General features: G+C 37.7%; 1 protein-coding gene across 10 annotated transcripts in view; it reads right to left on the bottom strand.

The window, feature by feature from the left end:
- Window positions 1–21,775, bottom strand: part of Osbpl9 (oxysterol binding protein like 9) — a 155,703-nt gene that overhangs the window by 87,407 nt on the left and 46,521 nt on the right. For all 10 annotated transcript variants that reach the window (XM_087214738.1, XM_004869258.4, XM_004869257.4 and 7 more), the window contains one exon: window positions 6,403–6,481. In XM_087214738.1, coding sequence (XP_087070864.1) covers window positions 6,403–6,481 — 79 coding nt within the window. The remainder of the gene's footprint in view (window positions 1–6,402; window positions 6,482–21,775) is intronic.

The following is a 21,775-nucleotide window of genomic DNA, read 5'->3' on the forward strand; positions in this document are numbered from 1 at the left end:
TGACAAACCAACAGCCAACATCATATTAAATGGACAAAAACTGAAAATTTTCACGCTAAAATCAAGAACAAGACAAGGATATCCACTGCCAACACTCTTGTTCAATATAGTTCTGGAAATATTAGCCAGAGCAATCAGAGAAGAGAAAGAAATAAAAGGAATAAGGATAGGAAAGAAATAAGTTAAATTATTATTTGCGGATGACATGATACTCTACATAGAAGACCCCAAAAACTCCACCAAAAGACTTTTAGATTTGATAACCAAATTCAGTGGTATAGCAGGATACAAAGTCAACACTCAAAAGTCAATGGCCTTCCTGTACACAAATAATAGACTCATAGAGAAATTAGAGAAACAATCCCTTTCTCAATAGCATCCCCAAAAATGAAATACATAGGAATCAATCTAATGAAGGAAGTAAAAGACCTCTACATTGAAAACTACAGTACTCTGAAAAAGGAGATTGAAGAGGATATCAGAAAATGGAAAGATATCCCTTGTTCTTGGGCAGGAAGAACAAATATAATGAAAATGGGCATACTTTCAAAATTGTTACACAGATTCAATGCAATCCCAACAAAATGTCTCACAGAATTAGAAAAAACAATCCTATAATTCATTTGGAACTGGAAGAGACCTAAAATAGCAAAGGCAATTCTGAGCAACAAAGGGAAACCAGGCGGTAACACAATCCCTGACTTTAAATTATAATATAAAGCTACAGTGATTAAAAAAAAACCAGCATGGTACTGGCAAAAGAACTGACCTGAGGATCAATGGAACAGACTAGAGGATGCAGAAACAACTCCAGATATACTCAGCCACCTTATCTTTGATAAAGGAGCCACTTTCACTGGAAGAAAAATAGCCTCTTTAATAAATGGTGCTGGAAAAACTGGCTTTCCACTTGGCTGAAGATTGAAACTAGACCTGTATCTTTCACCACACACTAATCTAATAGTAAAACAGAAACGCTAAATCTGCTGAAGAGAGAATAGGTAAAACGCTTGAGGATATGGGAGTAGGTAAAGACTTCATAAGCAAAACCTAGACCACATGGGAAATACTACAAAAAATCAGCAACTGCTTATTTAAAAAGCTTATTAAAAAGCTTTTGTACAGCAAGAGAAACCACCAACAGAGTGAGAAGACAACCCACAAAGTGGGGAAAAAGTTTTTACCAGCTATTCAGATGAAGGACTATTATCTGGAATATATAAAGAACTCCAGGGCCGGGGATTTAGCTCAGTGGTTTCACCACCTGCTATGCAAGTGCAAGGACCCGAGTTCGATCCCCGGTACCAAAAAAAAAAAAAACAAAACCAAAAATGAAAAAAGTGGGCACTCTGGCAACACTAAGGCAGCATTAGCAAAAGCCTGTACATGCCTAGAATGAAACAGCAGATAACCCTTTGAATGGGACACCAGCCTCCAAATTGCTAGTCTGTGTCTAGCTTTATATACAGCTTTACCCTTCACTCATTTACTTATCCGCCTAGCCTTTGGGTGTTCCATTTTTCAACCTCTAATTCCACCTACAGCCGATGACAACAAATCTCCATTTGCAGCTCGGGCTCAGATTCAATTATCATAATCTGTGAGTTCTCAAAAGTAAGAGGTCTGTGCCATCTCTGTTCTCCAGGAGAGACTGGTTCAGATCACGACAACATTCAACAGTAAGAAAACCTTAGTACTCTATCTTATCTCCCATTTCCAAGCAATCACCAGTTCCAATTGGTTTACTCCTAAACATCCCAAGTCTATTCCGTTTGCCTTCGCCATTACCACTGCTTTAATCTATCTGGGGTACCACCAACCATTACAAACTATCTCACTATGGATGAACTACCTGTGCTCCCAGCCAAAGGCAAGGCCTTCACCTGTGCCTTAGGTCCCATAACTCTTGCATCATCCAACACTGATCCAATAATCCTCCCTTTTTCTCCTGTATCAACAATTTTTCCTTATTTACTGAATTGCTGTCAACCACACAGAAGCATACATAATATTACTTCTCTTTCCTAAAAAACAAAAGCAAATCCCTGGAAAACTCCCTTGCTGTTATTTCCCTCTTCAGCTACTGTTAGATTTCGAACCTTCCTTTATAGCAGAACCTGAGAGCACTGTCTGCACACTCCAGCCTTAATATCGCTCTTCTCAAGGTTATCAATGAACTCCTCATTATTAAATCCTGTCCTCATCTCACGTGGTCTGCCCACAGCACTGACACAGTTGCTGACCGAGAGTACCACAATCATTTGGCTTGCTTTCTCTTTTCTTCTCAGTCTCTTTTGCTGGTTCTGCCTTATCTCATGCCCTCTAAGTAAATGTTCAAGTGCCCAGTGCTCAGTACATGGACCTCTTTTCTTTCTACACCTGTTTCCAAATTTTCACAGCCATAACTACCATCTATGTGCCAATGGCTCCCCAAATTTATTTCTCCAGCCCGAACTCCATACTCCAGCTGCCCACGTGACTTTTCCATCTGGATGTTTGGTGGACATCTGAAGCTTGTTTAATAAGCATGTCCAAAGCTAAACTCCTGCTGCCCACCCCACATTCCTCTTTCCATCTTCCACCTCAGATGATGGCAACTCCATTAGAATTACTCAAACCAAATATCTTGAAGCACAAGGTCCTGAGTTCGATCTGTACCGAAAAAAACAAAAGCAAAAACAACCTAAAAATCTTGATGTCAACCTAGACTTATCTTTCTGTTATATGCTACTGCTCAACCTTCAAAATAACTGTGCCATACAACAGAATATTACTTAGCTATGTAAATGGAAATACTAATACTTGCAACACATGGATGGATCTTAAAAATATTATTCTGAGCTAAAATAAAGACAATAAAAGAAAACACATACTGTATGACTCCACCTATATGAAATTCCTAAAATGAAAAATCTAATCTATGGTGAAAGAAAGCATATCAGTGGTTGCCTGGGGCTATGGGCTGGGAGTGGGGACTGACGGAAAGAGATTTAAAGGAATGTTCTGGAGTGGTGGAAATGTTCTATATCCTAATTGTGGTGGTAGTTATGAGCAAATTTACCAACATTCAGTGAACTATAAAATATATATATATTTCACTTTATGTTATATTTCACTAAATTGATTACATATACACACAGAATTCAACCACTTCTCACTACCTCCCTACACACACTGCTACCATGTGGGAACCACTACAGTCTCTCTTCTAGTTTTCAATAGCCTCCTAGTTTCCCTTCTTCTGTCTTTGCCCCTCTTCATTTTATTCAACAGTAGCCAGAATGATTCTGTTAAAACATGAAACACATCATTCAACTCTTCTGCTCAAAGACCTCTAATGGCCTTTCATCTCAGTAAAATTTAAGGTCCTTAGAAAGACTTCACATTATTTGGCTCCTGTTACTTGGTGGACCTCATCTCCCACTACCCTCCCCATCCTCATCTACACTCCCACCAGAAATGGTCTCCTCACTGCTCTTCAAACATGGCAGAACATTCTTTTGTACTTATTTCCCCTGCCTGGAGTGATGCCTGCCCACTCACCAACACAGCCATAGCTATGTAGCTTGTGCCTTCTTCACTTTTTCAGCTCTTTCAACAAAAGGCACCATATCTAGTGAGTCTTTTTTCAGCTACTCTGACATTTCAAGACAGACAGACAGACACACAGACACACACACTCATTTGCTCTCCCATCCCTCTCATTTTTCTTCTTTCCTGTTTTATTTATTTCTCTCACCAGGTCTTATCTCTCTTTCATTTACAATACTTATATATATTTCACTAATATATATCTTATTTATTGGCTTTCTCCTCTATACAGTAGATAACTCAAGAAGGCAAGAGTTTTATCCATTTTGTAGAACAGAATAATGCCTAAAATAGATATTGAGGAATAAATGAATGTATCTGAACAATTCTAGTTTTAAATTTGGCAGTAGACCAAGGCAACCCAGAGACTTAGTAAGACCCTGTCTCAAAATGTTAAAGAAAATTTTTTTTAATGGGCTGGGGATACAGCTCAGAGCAAGGCCCTGGGTTCAATCCCCAGTATCACACCCCACCCCACAAAAGAAACTGACAGTAGATTTGTTTTGGAGATGCATCATTTGCTTTAAAAATTTCAGGTATATTAGGCTCACTGGGTAGACATACATCTGTAATCGCAGTTACTCAAGAGGCTGAGGTAAGAAAAGTATAAGTTTGAGATCAACCTGGCCATTATCTTGAGACCCTGTTTCAAAATTTAAAAAGGCTGGAGATATAGCTCAGTAATGGAGTGTCCTGAGTTTAAACCACCATACCTGGGGGGAAAAATCTGGGCTGGGGATGTATCTCAGTGGTGACTGCTTGCCTCAAGAGGCCCTGGGTTCAGTCTTAGCACATCAAAATGATTAAAATAATTTTAAAATTTTACCACATTTAAACATACGTTCATGTCTATCAGCCAAAATTTGCTTTCCATTCTCATCAAAATTTAAGATTCATCAGACACTCAGAACTTCTTAAACCAAATTTTCAGAGACTTTCTGAACAAGGATCTATAAGTGTGAAATAACTCATTATTGCCAATGGAAGTAAACAAAGTGTTACTGAGCTCTTTGCAAAAGACAGATCTCATGTTGCTTAAGACTCTGCTAACTATGATAGCAAAAATGAGACCACCTCAGAACTAAAAATTCATTTAAAAAATGTGTAACTCTTATCCTTATTTAAGTAATTCATTATAATTATATATATTACAATTATATATAATATATATTATATTATTTATAAGAAAGTCATATAAACATGGGAGTGTTAAAGGAGAGATCAGTTTAACATAAATAACTTAAAAATAAATCAAAAGGTGTAGATGCCTTTGCTCTAGTGATCCAAGTCTCTTCTCCTTTGAACAAGTAACACAGCTTCTGGAAGTCCAGAAGACGTGCCTCCTTGGTAACTGCACAGGAGAGACTTCTATGCTGCATCCTTCATCTGCATCCAGCAGCTCTTACTTGAAATACATTAAAGTATTCAACTTCACTCAGGTAAAGAGTTCTACTGTGTGGGTTATAAGCAGCATTACACATTTAACCTAAAAATAAGGATTCTAGGATATATCATATGATTAAAAATGTTTTATAAAGTTAGATGCAGTGAAAATTTTCATGGAAAGCATCATTATTTAAGCAGCTCTAAGTAAATAATGTTAAACAGTAAAAATTTTAAGGGTACGCAGGAGAAAGCATTAGAGAGATCACTACTGAGTATGCTGTCTTCTATGAGCTGTCTTCTATGAGCTGAGTATGATTTGTCTTACACAAGCTTTTAAAGCTGGCTGTCTCATATACAAGCTACCTCTTTCATTTCTATGTGTCAATTTCTTAAACAAGACAATGAAACAAATAACCACAAAATACCGTCCTGTCACAGAAGAACAACAGCTGTCTGAATACCACATATAGCATGTCTGGTTACTCTTAGTCTTCATAACCAAACCATTTTTAAGATATAAATTTATTTAATATTTATTCATCTTGGTATACCTAGCATCTGTAATAGTACATTATCACTTATAGTCAGAGAAAGTGCTAACATTTCCAAATTATCTCATCTCTAAGCTTCTTAGACTGCTTTAAACATAAAATAGAAGTTACTCTGGACTGGTAAAATAACAAAAACATTAGCGTTGAAACTAACAGACATTCTTAACTGATGAGAGGTACTTTAGAAAAAGCACATTAAAATATACTTTTATTTGCTGGTTTAGAGCTTTCAAAGCAAGGTGCAATAAAAATTCTCATCCAGTACCTTACTCTTTCTACTGGTGAACCATAGCGTGCAATGCCGAAACATAGCAGTGGCAGATGGCATTGGTGTTAATATAAAAAAGGATAAGAACATAAAAATGACAGCTGGCAGACAAGACACAGAAATGCAGATGAAATGAATGCAAACTTGTAGTTCTTGAAGCAGAGCAAAACCTTTAGGCGAAAGGCTGCACTAGCTTCAATTTAATTTACATTTTGAGTTTTACACGGACAAACACTGCAACCTTCACATTCAGTCTTTAGACTCTTCATGCAGAAGCAGAACCATACTCCTCGATAAAGAAGATCAGCAACCTTCTGTAAACACAAGCCAGCAGCAGCAGCCCATTACTTTCTTTTCACTGATTTTTATCCTTTAAATTTTTAATCTCCAGTTGCCGACAAATCCAGTCATTTCAAATAGATCTGTATCCACTGCAGATACAAATTCCTCCCTAACCTGCAGTACCACTTCATCCAGAACATTTCTATGCACTTGTTCATGCAGAATCAGTTGCAAAACCATTCAAATCATTCAGCAAATAACTTAAAAGAGAAGGAAAGAAGCAGTTGGGACTATGAAGAGAAAGAATCTCTTCTTTAAGCTCACCCTGGAAATGGAAGGTTTTCTGATCAACAGTTATTGTGAAGGTGCTGTCGTCCTCATCGTCTATACCAATCACAGCTCCCTGTGAAACAAAGAGCAAAATCCCAATAAGGCAAACGATGACATCAGCAATATTCACTACTGCTACAGCCCTGAAATACTCAATGCACCAAGGACACTAGAAGCAGGCTAGACAGAAACAAGAAATCTGAGACTATTTTTCCTTAAGGAGAAAGAATGAAAGGAGAGGGGCTGGCAGAACACTCTAGTACCCTGCAGAGATACTTTCTGTGGCCTGATAAAGGGTATGGATGAGGTGGGAGGGGGAAGGGACAAATGTAGAAGCTGAATCTGGAATCTGCACAGTATTTAAGAGCCAGTCACTCAGCCTTTCCAAGCTTTAAATTGCTCACTAAAATGGGAATCAGAAACGTGCACCTGCCTATGTTATTGTGAAGCTCAAAGAAAGCAGGTGCTTTTCATCAGGCTTGTTCTGTGTTATGCTTGTTAGTGCAGAAATGCCAGATGATATTTGCTTCAAAATACTGCCCAATCCCTTTTTCCAGATGCTCCCGTAACCATTTGTATACTGTTGTCTGATTGTAGTTTTCCCACTATATTATGATTATGTTTATACGCCTACCTCCCCCACTGAACTGCTATGAGCATTAAGAAATCTAGAATTATTTTATTTATCTTGACACATGGCACTCAAGTACAGAGCATATTTTTGTTGTTGTTGTTGTTGTTGTTGTTGTTGTTTTGGGTTTGTTTGGGTTTTTTTGGTACTGGAGATCGAACTCGGGACCTTGCGCTTGTGAGGTAGGTGCCGGAATCACTGAGCTAATTCCCTGGCCCTTTTTTTTTTTTTTTGAGACAAGGTCTTGCTATGTAGTTCAGGCTGGCCTCAAATTCATAACAATCTTCCTGCCTCAGTCTCCTGAGTGCTTACAAGTGTGTACCGCCACACCTGGCCAAATTATCTGTTTAAAAAAACCCAAAAAAACAAAAGCCTGAACAACTCTCCAAATGAAGGGGGAAGAAGGCAAGGAATTGGGTTTATAAATTGGTTGTTTTGGGGGGCTGAGGATATAGCTCAGTGATAGAGCACCTGCCTAGCACGTGCATGGCCCGGAGGTCAACCCCTAGAACCACAAAAAAATTCACTTTTTATAAGTTGTTTATTTTAATAAAGTAAACAATATTTGAAATCTTTACTTTTTTTATATTCAACTATGTATGTCTTGGTTTGTTTGTTTTTTCCAGTACCGGGAATTGAACTCAGGACCTTGCACTTGCCAGGCAGGCACAGTGCCACTGAGCTACATCCCCAGCCCAACAATATGTATACTGTTAAAACAACAGGAATTAAGGGAAGAGACAGGAAACTGTAAAATAGGGAATTTGTTGGTCAATGTCCTTAAGAAATGAGAACATTAAATATTCTGGACACAAAGACTAGAGAACATGGGACAGGTCAAATACCTCACCTTGGTGATGAGAAGTAATATGTCACATACAAAACCAGAGACCTTGAAAATAACAATTGAAAAGACTCAAGGGGAAAAAAATATCACATGAAAAAAAGGCTACATGGGGGACTACTCTTATTCCAGGAACATTTAATCTGGATGGACCTCACTTCTATCCAAATTCCATTCATTTGACTTATCTTACTTACTCTTCAGTTTCAGATTCAGAAGGAAAATTTATCCCCCTTATCAGACAAGGGAAGTGTCGGCAGAGAGTCTAATGACTTACCCAGGGTCATAGACAGAGTTAAACGGATCACAGTTGGCATAGTATCTATTACAGTAATTCCATAACAGCAAATACAGACACACCTCAGTGGACAAGCAAGTAAGGGAGAAACAGATTCTAGTTAACTTAATTTTGTGATTAGCTGAGTTAACCTTCTACATTATATCAACTATTTTATGAGTCTAAATATAAAATACAATAGTATTCAATTACTAAATACAAAAATATGTGCTAGATACAGCTCTGGAACACATAACAATAGTCCTCGCCGGCCTTCAAGGAACTTACATTACATTCTAGGAGATAAACCATCTGAAGAGATGAGTAGAACACAAGGCAAAGTGATCCCTATGTAGATGAACCTCAACAACAGTACGCTAAGTGACAGAAGCTAGTCACTGAGGAACAGATGTTACACAGTTACATTCATGGGAAATATCCAGAGCAGAAAATTCATTAAGACTAAAAGTAGATAAGTGGTTGGCTAGTGTGTGTGTGTGTGGGGGGGTAATGAAATAGGGAGTAAGTTCAAATGGGTACTGTTTCTTTACAACATGATGAAAACATTTTAAAATTGATTGTGGTTTCTGTTGCCTGCCTTCCAAGTGCAAGGTCCCAAGTTCGATCCCTGGTACCAAAAAAAAAATTGATTGTAGTGAAGGTTGAACAACCTGTGAATATGCCAAAAGCATTAACTGCATACTTTAAATGGGTGAATATATAGTATGCAAATTATATCTCAATAAAGCTGGTGTTGACCCAAATGCCTGTTCTTTCTTTCAGGTTCCTTAATGTAAGTTCACCAATCTCCCAATCAACTCAGATAGATACCTCCAGGGTCTATTTAAACTCTCCCTCATTCTGTCATAAGATGTGCTCTGAATTCCACCTTGAAACTTTTTTTGTTTTTTTTTTTGGTGGTGGTACAGGAATTGAACCGAGAGCCCTTACTAAATTGCTAAGCTGCTTGGGCTGGGCTCAAACTTCTGATCCTCTTGCCTCAGCCTCCAAGAGCACTGAGATTACAGGCTTGTGCCACCCAAACTCAACTGCCTCTGAACCAGATTTTGAATTCATCAACTCTTCTCCACCCTCACTACCGCTATAATTCAGGCTTCCATCTTTTCTTGCTCAAGAATGCAATCTGTCTGTCTTCAGTCTAGCCATCTTCTAATTCACAGTCCTTCTTATCACCAGAGAAATATTTCTAGAGTACAGACTCTTGGAGGAGAACCACACATTTAAAACCTTCCTTAGATCTTCATAAACTAATAGATAGTCAACATTACCTCTTAATAACACTTAAGACTGTTCAAAATTGGGCCCCACCAAACTTTTCAGTGTTATAACCCCAGCCTCCCTCCCCACCTCATTAGTACAGTCTAATATGTACTAAGCCTCCAAGTTTCTTCCACACAATGAAGAAACTATCAAGCAATTTACTTATCCCATTCTTTCAGCTCAATTCCCCACCATTTGTGGAGGGAAAGAAAAGCAAAGTCCCACATCTCTCTCTAGCTCCCACCTTCCCTCTCACTGCTTTGAGAGGAGCTCTCTGAAAACTGGCCAAGACTTCATCTTTCTTCACCCACTCCTGCACTCAGCTCCTTCCTCTCACGGCACCAAACCTCTCTGACAGGCCTCCAAAGCCCACTTTACTACTCTTTAATTTGTCATACAGCACTTCTCTGAAGTGTGTATGGCTGCTGCTGACCATTTCGTTCTTGAGACCTTTTCCTCAATGGCCTTTTAGTACCATTGTGTGGTACTAAAGCTGTACTTCAGAATCATTTCCCCTGGGTACCTTTGATAACCTATATGGGAGAAAGCATTCTCCTCTGTGTTACACTCCTCTGTGTTTTCCCCTCTACCTGAAAGCTTCTTAGAAGACTCTGGAACCTAGCTAACAGTTTCCCACTCCAACCAAGTCTTATCATTATCCCCAGAATCCTTCAATGTACATAGTCCCAATTCAATTTGATGTACTATCCTCAGTTTCTTGATTTGTTCAAAAATAAATTTCAGGGCCAGGAATTTACCTCAATGGCACTGGGCCTGCCTGGCAAGCACAAGGTCCTGAGTTTGACCCCTGGTACCAAAAAATAAACAATAAATAAATAAATAAACTTCATAGCCGAATGTGGCAGTGCAGCCCTGTAATCCCAGCACTCTGGGAGGCTGAGGAAGGAGGATGGCAAGTTGAGTCTGGGCAATTTAGCAACTTAGCGAGACCTTGTCTCAAAATAATAAAAAGGCAGTAGGGATGTAGCACATTGCCAAGGCCCTGAGCTCAACCTGTAGCACTGCAAAAAAGGAGAAAGAAAAGAGGTGGGGGTGTAGCATAGTGCAAAAGCCACTTCACTGCCATTTCTATCAAATCTCTCATTTCTTGTGGTGGTACCCTAGATCTGCACTGTTCAATGTAACAGCCATTACCTACATGTAAGTATTTAAATTTTAACTCATTAAATTTTTAAAATAATGGGGACTTGTGGCTCAGTGATAGAGTACATGCTTACTTAGTATATGCAAGGCCCTGGGTTCGATCTCTGTCACACTAGCCTTATTTCCAGTGCTCACAGCCACTTGATGCTAGTGGCTATGGAACTGGATGGCACAAACACAAAACATTTTAGTCATTACAGAAAGTTCTACCAGTCTGCACTGTCCTATACCTTTTCATCACAGAGAACTAAACCACAGTAAACAGTTAACACTGCCAATTATTAAACAATCTCAATGAGTAAGACACTATGCTAAGGGTTTTATACACACTATTTCACTTGGGAAAAGTTATTTCTAAATATAACACACACAAAAATCATAAATGTACAAGGTCAATAGACAAAATTTCCCCTGTAACTCTCCTAATCATTTACTCTTCCGTCCATCTTAAAAGTAAAACACAAGTCTTAATTTCAACATTACAGATTTGTTTTGTCTTTGAACTTACACAGATTGACTCATACTATTTATTTTCTCTTGTATCTGTTTTCTTTTACACAACATGTGCTATTAAATATTCTCTTTAACAATCCATTTTCTAATTGCCAGTTAGTGATGTATTGATTTGTATAGTAGCTTTGTATCCAGTAATTTGGCTAAATTCACTTATCAATTTTAATAGCATACCTACACTGTATACTTTCCAGACTCTACACATTCTGCTCTGCCCTCCCACCTGAACACTCACCTGCACTTAAACCGATCTTGCTTCCTTTTTCACTTGTCATAATAGAAAAGGGGCACATTCTTCCATCTAAAACCTAGTCCCCCTCCACTCGTGCTCCAAATCTAAGCACCTTTTCTCGTGTCCCTCACTCTGCTAATTTTCAGCTTTTCTCTACTCTACTGGCTCTTTCCCACTCCATTTACACATGCTCAAAAAAATCTCCACCCAGACAGGGGATTTAGCTCAGTGGTGCCACCGCCTGCTTCACAAGCCCAAGGTCCCAAGTTCGATCCCCGGTACCAAAAAACAAAACAAAACAACAACAACAACAAAAAACTGTGATTAAAATCAATATTCTTCAAGTTACTTAGCCAGGGATTTAGCTCAGTGGTTCTGCCACCTGCCTCAAAAGCACAAGGTCCTGAGTTAAATCCCCGGTACCCAAAAAATAAATAAATAAATAAAAAACTCCACCCTCTTTAACAACACTACCATCCTTTTCAATTCCACATCTGCCCCTAGCTAGCAATTAGCCTAGCTCTCTCATTCCAATATAGTCAAGATTATCAGAATCGTCCAATGCTCTTGCCTATAATTTTATCTTTCCATTCCCTGGTGGATATATAATCATATCCATGGCTTTACTTCTCCTTCACATAGGTGAATATATGACCTGGTTTGCCTGGAACAATCCTGGATTATTCCTGTTGGCCTGGAACAATAATGAAGAGATTCTGCCTTTCACTCTCATGGGTGGAATGTTTGGTAATTTTGGTCACTATGTTACAAGGCACTTAATGTTTTGCTCCCTATCTGCCTAGACAATCTTATCCCACCAAATTCTACACTTCAACAGCTGAGGTTTTTCAAGTGCCCCAACTTCTTTCCCACCACATCTCTGCACATGTTGCTCCTGCCTACAATATCCTCTCTTCCCTTACCTTCTTATACGTCTAGTAAAGCGAACTCCCTTTGATAATCCATGTATAAAATGGTGTTCTACTGTAAAGAAAAGTTAATTGTTATGCTAACCAAAAAAAATCAACATTTTCATCATAACTTGTCTTCTATGGCCCATTGTGCCAACATAATAAACACGGATCTTTCAGCAACCTCTCTTGATCTTTTCTGAAGGTTTCAGATGGTCAGCTTTTCAAGTTCTGTCAGTAGTTGGACTCATTAATAAAGTAATTGGAGGTACACAGTCTTGTTCAATTGGACGGATTTCCTAGTGACTCTTTTTTCTATACACACAGACATCTTCAGACAAGAATCATGATTCAGGTGCCAAAACTGGAAAGATAATTTTGTTTCCATGATTTGGGAAAACAAAACAAAACAGAATTCTGGCTATTTGGGGGTTAATCTCCCTTTGGAAAAAAAAAAGTGGACTGGTGAACTGGTGCCAGACAATAAAGGAATGATGACCTCTCCAGAACACAGACTGCTCACATACATAGGTTCCCAAAAACATGGATAGTTCTGAGAGTCCACGGCATAGCTACTCCCACTATACCTCCACAACCACCCAGGTTCCCTCATTGCTGAAATGACCTTAGAAACCTATCTTACATTCACACAGTGCCTTTCTGTCTGCTCTCTGAGATACAGAGAGAACAAATTAGAACTCTATTTGGGAACAGGTTCGGAGAGGTGAAAAACTCTTCGAGGTCCAACAACTTTGGGTCTGGCAACTCCTGATCCAAAGCATTTTCTTAACAGGATGTTGTGATAATAAAAAATATTCACTAATTACTCTGATGTACTTACTTATTCTGGGCTAGGAACAATAACATTCAGGAGATATTAAAAAAGTAAGATATGTCTCTGCACTAGGAGCAAGAAGCGGAGTCAACAACACAGAAGGAAAGAAGATTCCACGCTGGTCTGCTCAACAAAGAAGATGCTGCATGGACCTGCTTTAGCAACATCCATTTGTGGATTCAACAAATACCTACTGCACTGTTCTAGCTACCAGTAACAGAGTGCTGAACAATCTGCTTTACTTTTCTCACTCCACATTGTTTGATGTTTACTTACATTGAGAAAAAAAACATATACATATCCTTTCCACATTAAGAAAAATATATACAGTACAGAGCTTGGCCGTGTGGTCAGAGCAGTCATGGGTGACTGTGCCCTGCTCCGTCAGGTTCGACCACTCACTTGCAACCAGGAGACTGTGAGGATGCCCCACCCTGGCACGTCCACCAGCTGCCAGCTTAGCCCCCCCACCCACCCCCTGCCTCTGGCCTCTTGGCTGTGCAGCTACCTGGTTCCACACTACAGGGGCACAGGGGACATAAAGGCCATTATCCTGAGATGCAGAAGTGAACAACAGAGAGAGGGCCTCTCTCAGGCTCCCTGATGAAAACTGAAGCCCACTGGAAAAGTGAAGAGAATCTCTGCAATAAAGGCACACCAGACCACCTTACTTGGTAAGTTGGAGGCATTAGAACCTTGCAGAGTTCAACCCTCCAGGAGGACAGGGAGCTCAACTTGGGACTTGCAGCCAGAAATCTGCCTGACTCTCACAGGTCTGTGCCTGCTTACTGAGACTCATTGACTTATAACTGCACACTGTTGCCCACGTCGTTTATTGTGGCAGCAGAGACATACCCTGAAGGAGGCCCTTCATTTTTATCTTTTATTTATTATTTTCAAAATTACCACTATTTTTTTGCTCTTATTTTTTATTTTTTTCTTCTTTTTCTATTCTTTTTAAACTTTTCTTTTTCTCTTTTTCCATTTCTTTCTCTCTTTCTCTCTTCCTCGCTCCCTTGCTGTCCCACATTGTTCTTCATCTCCCTTTGTGTTCTTGTTCTGGCCTTAATTCGGATTTCTTCTATATTTTTCTTTTCTTCTCTTTCCTTCTCTTGCCTGTGCCCTCTAGCCTCACTGCTAACCTTTCCCTATCCCTCTACTTACCTATTCCACCCTCCCCAACTCCTTCTAACTCCCCATCCCGAAGGCTAAAGTTGCTATATTGAAGAGTTTATTCACTATAAACATATGTTGGATTGGTCCTTGATCTTGATTTAATTCACACAGTTAAAGATAATAGGTTAATAATCACCACAAATTATCATTTTCTAAAAGGTACTGGATGCTAGTGTGTTGCTGATTGTATCACTTGGGATAAGGTTTTGTGATTGATCTAATCAGTTGTCCTTCCTGGTATAATGAAAAAGAGATAGCCTCAGAACCATTAAGAGACTCAAAACCTAAAGACCAGCTTTACCTGGAGGACACCTCTGAGAAGGAATCATTCCATAAGGGTTCTAAATACATCAACAAAGATACATACAATAAGCAACTTCAAAGTATCAAGCCAGGAACTAAACCAAGAGCAGTACCAAAAAAAAAATGAGAAACCATTTAAGCAAGTCACAAACTCAGACTTCCACCCCACAAAAGGCAAAATCTGGGGGAAATGAGGTGGAAAAGTCTGATAATCAACCACTTGGACACCCTGAACTGATAGCACAGGAAGGAACAAAACAGATGAATGAGGCTTTAGAAAAATTCAAAGCAGAAATAATCTCCCAGATAACTACAGAGATGGTGAGCGAGTGAAAGACATGATTAGAGGCTCTAGAACAGAAACAGATTAAAACAAATAAATGAGCTCAGAAACATGCTGGAAGCCATGAATGCCCAGCATAAGAAAGAAATGGAAACCATGATTGCCGAACATAAGAAAGAAATGGAATCCATGAAACAGATTCAAACAGATATTCAGGACATTAAAAACTCAACTGAAAGCATGCTTAGCAGATTAAGGGAATCTGAAGATAGAATATCAGATATAGAAGACAGGATCGCAGTTAGAGACCATGAAAATAGAGATTTCTTAAAAATGGTAAGGGACCAAGAGGAATCAATACAACAGCTGCTAGATGATGCAAAGAAGAATAACATAAGACTGATAGGAGTCCATAAAAAAACAGGAGAAAGTACAATTAACATAAAAAAAACTGTTCACAGAAGTAATAGTAGAAAACTTCCCAGACAGAGGTGGAGAATTGGACATACAGAAAAGTGAGGCATATAGAACCCCAACTAGCCATGATCAAAAAAAACTACATCTAGACATGTAATAGTCAAGATCCCAGAAACCCAACAGAAGAGCAAAATCCTACAGGCAGTTAGAGAAAAGAAACAAATCACCTACAAAGGAAAGCCCATCAGAAACACGGCAGATTTTTCAACACAAACCCTCAAATCAAGGAAAGCCTGGAGTGAAGTATTTCAAGCCCTAAAAGAAAATAATTTCCAACCTAGACTGTTGTATCCTGCAAAATTATCTTTCAAAATTGATGGGGAAATTAAATACTTTCACAACAAAGAACACCTGAGAAATTTCATAAACACCAAAGCAGCACTCCAAACAATTCTAAGCAATATCCTAGAAAAAGACAATGAAGCTCACAACTCTATTAGGCCCAACAGAGGGAAGCCACCAGGCAAGGTAAGACACTAAAGGGAAAGGGGGAAAAAATAAGAAATAAAAGAGCCAACAAAAGTAAAACATCATGACAAGGATGAGTCAATATCTATCAACTACAACTATCAATATTAATGGTCTCAATTCACCAATCAAAAGAAGTAGACTGACAATGGATTAAGAAGCAAAATCCAACAATATGCTGGATACAAGAAACACACCTAACTCAAAAAGAAATATATAGACTGAAAGTAAAAGGATGGAAAACACTTCTCCACAGTACAGGAACCCAGAAAAAAGGAGGGGTAGCAATTTTATTTGCAGACAAAGAAGACTTCAAACCAAAATTGATAAAGAGAGACAAAGATGGTCACTATATCCTTGTGAAGGGAACAGTCCAAGAGGAAGAGATGACAATCATAACTATATATGCACCAAATATGAATGCCCCCAACTGTACAAAACAAATATTAATGGACATGAAAAATCAAATAAGCACTAATACAATTGTAGTGGGGGACCTCAATACCCCATTATCACAAATAGACAGATCATCTAGACAAAAATTAATGACAAAATTCTAGAACTGAACTAAGCTATTGAACAAATGGACCTAATAGATGTTTACAGAGTGTTCCACCCCACAAAATCAGAATACATATTCTTTTTGGCTGCACATGGGTCATTCTCCAAAATAGACCACATACTAGCTCAAAGGACACATCTACGTAAATGTAAAAGAACTGAAATTACCCCTTGTATGTTATCAGACCATAGTGCAATAAAATTGGAGCTCAATAACATAAAAAACCACAAAACCCCCACAAACACATGGAAACTGAATAACACCCTCCTGAATAACCAATGGGTCACAGAAGAAATTAAAGAAGAAATTAGACCGCTTCTACAAGTAAATGATAATGCCAGTACAACATACAAGAATCTATGAGACACAATGAAAGCAGTTCTACATGGGAAATTCATAGCAGTCAATGCCTATATTAGAAAAACAGAGAACTCAAATAAATAACCTAGTGCAGAACCTCATACAAGAGAGGAAATTATAAAGATCAGACCAGAAATCAATGCAATAGAGACTAAAAGAACGACACAAAAAAACCCAATGAATCAAAGAGTTGGTTTTTCAAAAGAATAAATAAAATTGATAAACCCTTAGCCAACCTTATCAAAAAAGGAAAGAAAAGGCTCAAATCCATGCAATCAAGAATGAAAAAGGTGAAGTCACAGCAGACCCAGCAGAAATCCAGAGCATCAACAATACCTACTTCAAGAACCTGTACTCTAATAAAATGGAAAACAGAGAAGAAATGGACAGATTCCTAGATACATATGAATTGCCAAAGTTAAATGAAGAAGATATAGAAATTCTAAACTGCCCAATTACGAGTGAAATTAAAAATGTAATAAAAAATTTACCAACAAAGAAAAGCCCAGGTCCTGATGGCTTCACTGTTGAATTCTACAAGACATTTAAAGAAGAACTATTGCCATTACTCTTTAAACTCATCAAGGAAATTGAAAGGGAAGCAAGGCTTCCAAATTCATTCCTGGAAGCAAGTATTACTTTGATTCCAAAACCAGGGAAAGACCCAACCCAAAAAGAGAACTACAGGCCAATCTCCCTAATGGACAGAAATACAAAAATCCTCAACAAGATACTGGCAGAGAATACAGAGAGTCATCAAGAAGATCATACACCCTGACCAAGTTGGATTTATCCCAGGGATGCAAGGATGGTTCAAAATTCATAAATCAATAAATGTAATACACCATATTAACAGAGTCAGGGACAAAAACCATATGATCATCTCAATAGATGCAGAAAAGGCATTTGACAAAATCCAACACCCATTCATGATAAAAACCCTACAGAAAATTGGAATAGAAAGTCTTTATCTCAACTTGATTAAGGCAATCTATGAAAAACCAACAGCCAACATCATACTAAATGGTCAAAAACTGAAAACGTTCATGTTAAAATCAGGAACAAGACAAGGATACCCACTATCACTACTCCTATTCAATATACTTCTGGAAACATTAGCCACAGCAATTAGAAAAGAGAAAGAAATAAAAGGAATAAAGATATAAAAGGAATAAAGATAGGAAAGGAAGAAGTTAAACTGTCATTATTTGCTGATGATATGATTCTTTACATAGAAGACCCAAAATATTCTGTCTAAAGACTTCTACACTTAATTGACAGATTCAGTAGAGTAGCTGGATATAAGGTCAACACTCAAAAAACAATAGTCTTTTTATACACAAAAAATAGACTCACTGAGAGAGAAATCAGGGAAACAATTCCTTTTACAATAGCATCCAAAAAAATGAAATATCTAGGAATCAATCTAACAAAGGAAGCAAAAGACCTCTACACTGAAAACTACAGCACTCTGAAAAATGAGATTGAGGTGAATATAAGAAAATGGAAAGACATTCCTTGTTCCTGGGTAGGAAGAACCTATATAGTGAAAATGGCCATACTTCCAAAACTACTATATAGATTTAATGCAATGCCGACTGAAATTCCAACAATATATTTCACAAAACTAGAGAAAACAATCCAAAAATTCATTTGGAACCAGAAGAGACCTAGAATACCAAAAGCAATTCTAGGCAACAGAGACATAGCTGGGGGTATTACAATCCCCAACTTGAAACTATACTACAAAGCTACTGTGATAAAAACAGCGTGGTACTGGCAAAGAAACAGACCCGAAGATCAGTGGAATAGATTAGAAGATGCAGAAACAACTACAGACATACTCAGCCACCTCATCTTTGACAAAGGAGCCAACCATCCTCATTGGAGGAAAGATAGCCTATTTAATAAATGGTGTTGGAAAAACTGGATTTCAACTTGCCAAAGATTAAAACTAGACCCATACCTATCACCATGCACTAAACTAAGATCAAAGTGGATTAAAGATCTAAATATTAAGACAGAAACACTAAATTTGCTGGAAGAGAAGTTAGGTAGAACTCTTGACATTTGCATAGGAAAAGGCTTTATTAACAAAACCTCAGTAGCATGGGAACTAGCACAAAGAATCAGCAACTGGGATCTCACCTTATTAAAAAGCTTCTGCACTGCAAGAGAAACCACCAACAGAGCTGAGACAATCTACAATGTGGGAAAAAAATTTCAGCAGCTGTACCTTAGACAAAGAACTGCTATCTATAATATATAAAGAACTGAAAAAAATCAGACCCCCCAAATTCAAAGACCCAATTCAAAAATGGGCATCTGAAATGAACAGACATTTCTCAAAGAAGTAAAAGCACCAAATAAACATATGAAAAAATGTTCAACATCACTGGTTATTCGAGAGATGCAGATGAAAACAACACTGAGATTCCACCTCACCCCAGAAAGAATGGCTGCTATCAAGAAATTATCCAAAAACAAATGTTGGCGGGGGTGTGGGGAGAAAGGAATCCTTCTCCATTGTTGGTGGGAGTGCAGACTGGTGCAACCACTGTGCAAGTCAGTATGGAAATACCTCAAAGAACTAGGCTTAGAGGTCCCATTTGACCCAGCTATTCCCCTGCTGGGTATCTTCCCAAAAGAATTAAAAGAATCACACCACACTGATATATATGCACCCATGTTTATAGCAGCACAGTTTGTAATAGCTAAAGCTTGGAAAGAGCCCAAGTGCCCATCAGCTGGAGACTGGATAAAGAAGGTGTGGTTTTTTTATAAAATGGAGTACTACTCAGCCATAAAGAAGGAGAAATTAGTCATTTATAGGTAAATGGATGCATATTGAGGCCATCCTCTTAAGTGAAATAAATAGGACACATATGTGTAAATACCAAATAGTTTCTCTAGTGTGAGAAACTGAAAGTGTAATTAAGGATTAAAATGAATAATTGATAATTTGAAATAGGAAGAAAAGGTTCAAAGGGGTAGGGGTGACTGGAAGGGAAGGGAAGAGATCAGAGTTACAGGCTGGAATCTGGAAAGAATCCATATATAGATTGTGTTTAAAACTATAGGAAGAGATGTAGATAGAGACTAGGCTGGAGCTCATCAGTGGGTTGGGAAGGAAAAGTCACTGAGATCAAAGGAGAGAAGGGTGTGTTTCCAGAAGAAGCACATACAACTATGTACAGTACACAGTACTCGATAGTGTGATAAATGACTGTTACTGCTTTAGGTACTTATCATAATATGCTGTGCTTTTCATCCTTTAAAGCATAATCCTACTTATATAAAAGAGTTTACTGTAAAACAGTGTGCTGCTATGCCAGTGGTAGCCTCATGTATCTCGTGTTTAACTGTGTATTTGGATAATGTCAAGGGGCCATCACAGATGATTGACGTATACCTTTTCAGTTCGCACTTAGAAGTTGGCACTCTGTGTGGTACTTTGTGATACTCACAGATGAAATTGCCTAATATGATATTTCTCAGATTATATTTCCATCACGTGTCACATGACTGTATTGAAATTTAAATTTTCAAAAATTTGGCCTATGTGGATTCTACTAGCTAATTAGAATTTTTTTTTCCAGACCAGTATTTGTTCAATATTAGTTTTGAAAATCTTTCTAAAACAAATCACATCCTTTGATGTCTTGTTAATGCTTGAGATGTTTTTAAAAATTATATGGAAAAATGTTTAAGTACTTTTCAGTTTTGCTTTGGTTGAGTTCTATTATATTTGAATATTATTATAGTTTTTTCCCTTGCACTGCTTTTCTTTGAATAATTTTAATTTTTGTATATGTGTGTGTTTAGTGAATAATAAAGTTATACATTTGGAAAAAAAGAAAAATATATACAGTACATATAAACACTATCCATGTTGAAGTATGTATTTACCTTATTTCCACTAATATGAATTGAATATACATATTCCTTGTACATTTCCTTTTTTAAGTATTGTTTTGTCTTTTCTATTTTATGTAATCTTTTGGGTCTTCTTTTTGTTGTTGATTTGTATTCTTTGTATTTTTCTGCATATTAATTCTTTGCAAATGTTTTCTCTCCTGTCCATAGGCTGTCTTTTCTCTTTGATTGGAGTATCTTTTCTTGTTCAAAGGTTTTCAACTTTAAATTTGTCAAATCTACCAATCACTGTCATCCTCATTTACAGTTTAAGACAGTTTCCACTATTTTGCTGTCATACAGACATTCTTCAATAATTCTAAGTTTTAAATTTCATTTTATAAACTTACTAACTCTGGGACTTATTTTGTGTGTATGGCATGAGTTAGAGAGTAATATTCTTTTCTCTATATACACACCCAATTGACCCAGCTTCACCTACTAAGTGATAGTGTCATATACCTAATTCCCATATACATACAGTTCTATTCTCAGCTTTCTCTTCTGTTTCACTCATCGATTTCCTTCCCCTTACATCAAAACTCTACCATAGGGCCAGGGATTTAGCTCAGTGGTTCCAGCACCTGCCTTGCAAGTGCAAGGTCCCAAGTTCGATCCCTGGTACCAAAATAAAACAAAACAAAACTCTATCATAGTTTCATTAAAAATCTTAACATCTGGAGTGGCAAGTCCCTCAGTTCCCTATTCTTTAAAGTTGTCTCTCCTTTTACCATTTAAATGACTTTCAGAATCACCATGCCAAGTTTTTTTTTTTAAGTTTACTGAAAACTTCTATTGTTGCCAAGTTTTTTTTAAATAAGTCTAATTGTGGTTTTGACTTGACTCACACTGTACTTATAATTTAGTAAGAATGTACATATATACATTACATTATATACAACCAGGTATGAAAAGGGTATAGCTTTTCCTTTATTCAGATATTTCTTTACTCTTCCTATAATGTTTTATAAGGTTTTCCTTTAAAAGAATGCATTTATTTCATAAAATATATTCCTAAGTATCTCAGAGTTCTTGTTATTATTGTAAATTTTTTTGCTATAATTTCTTCCTAACTGGTTGTGGGTCATATAGAACATTAATGGTTTTCACCTACTGATCTCATATCCAAAAATTC

The sequence above is a fragment of the Heterocephalus glaber genome, unplaced genomic scaffold (genome assembly GCF_053883595.1).
Source record: "Heterocephalus glaber isolate CG9 unplaced genomic scaffold, H.glaber_assembly_v1.0 deba00001451, whole genome shotgun sequence".
Lineage (NCBI taxonomy): Eukaryota > Metazoa > Chordata > Mammalia > Rodentia > Bathyergidae > Heterocephalus > Heterocephalus glaber.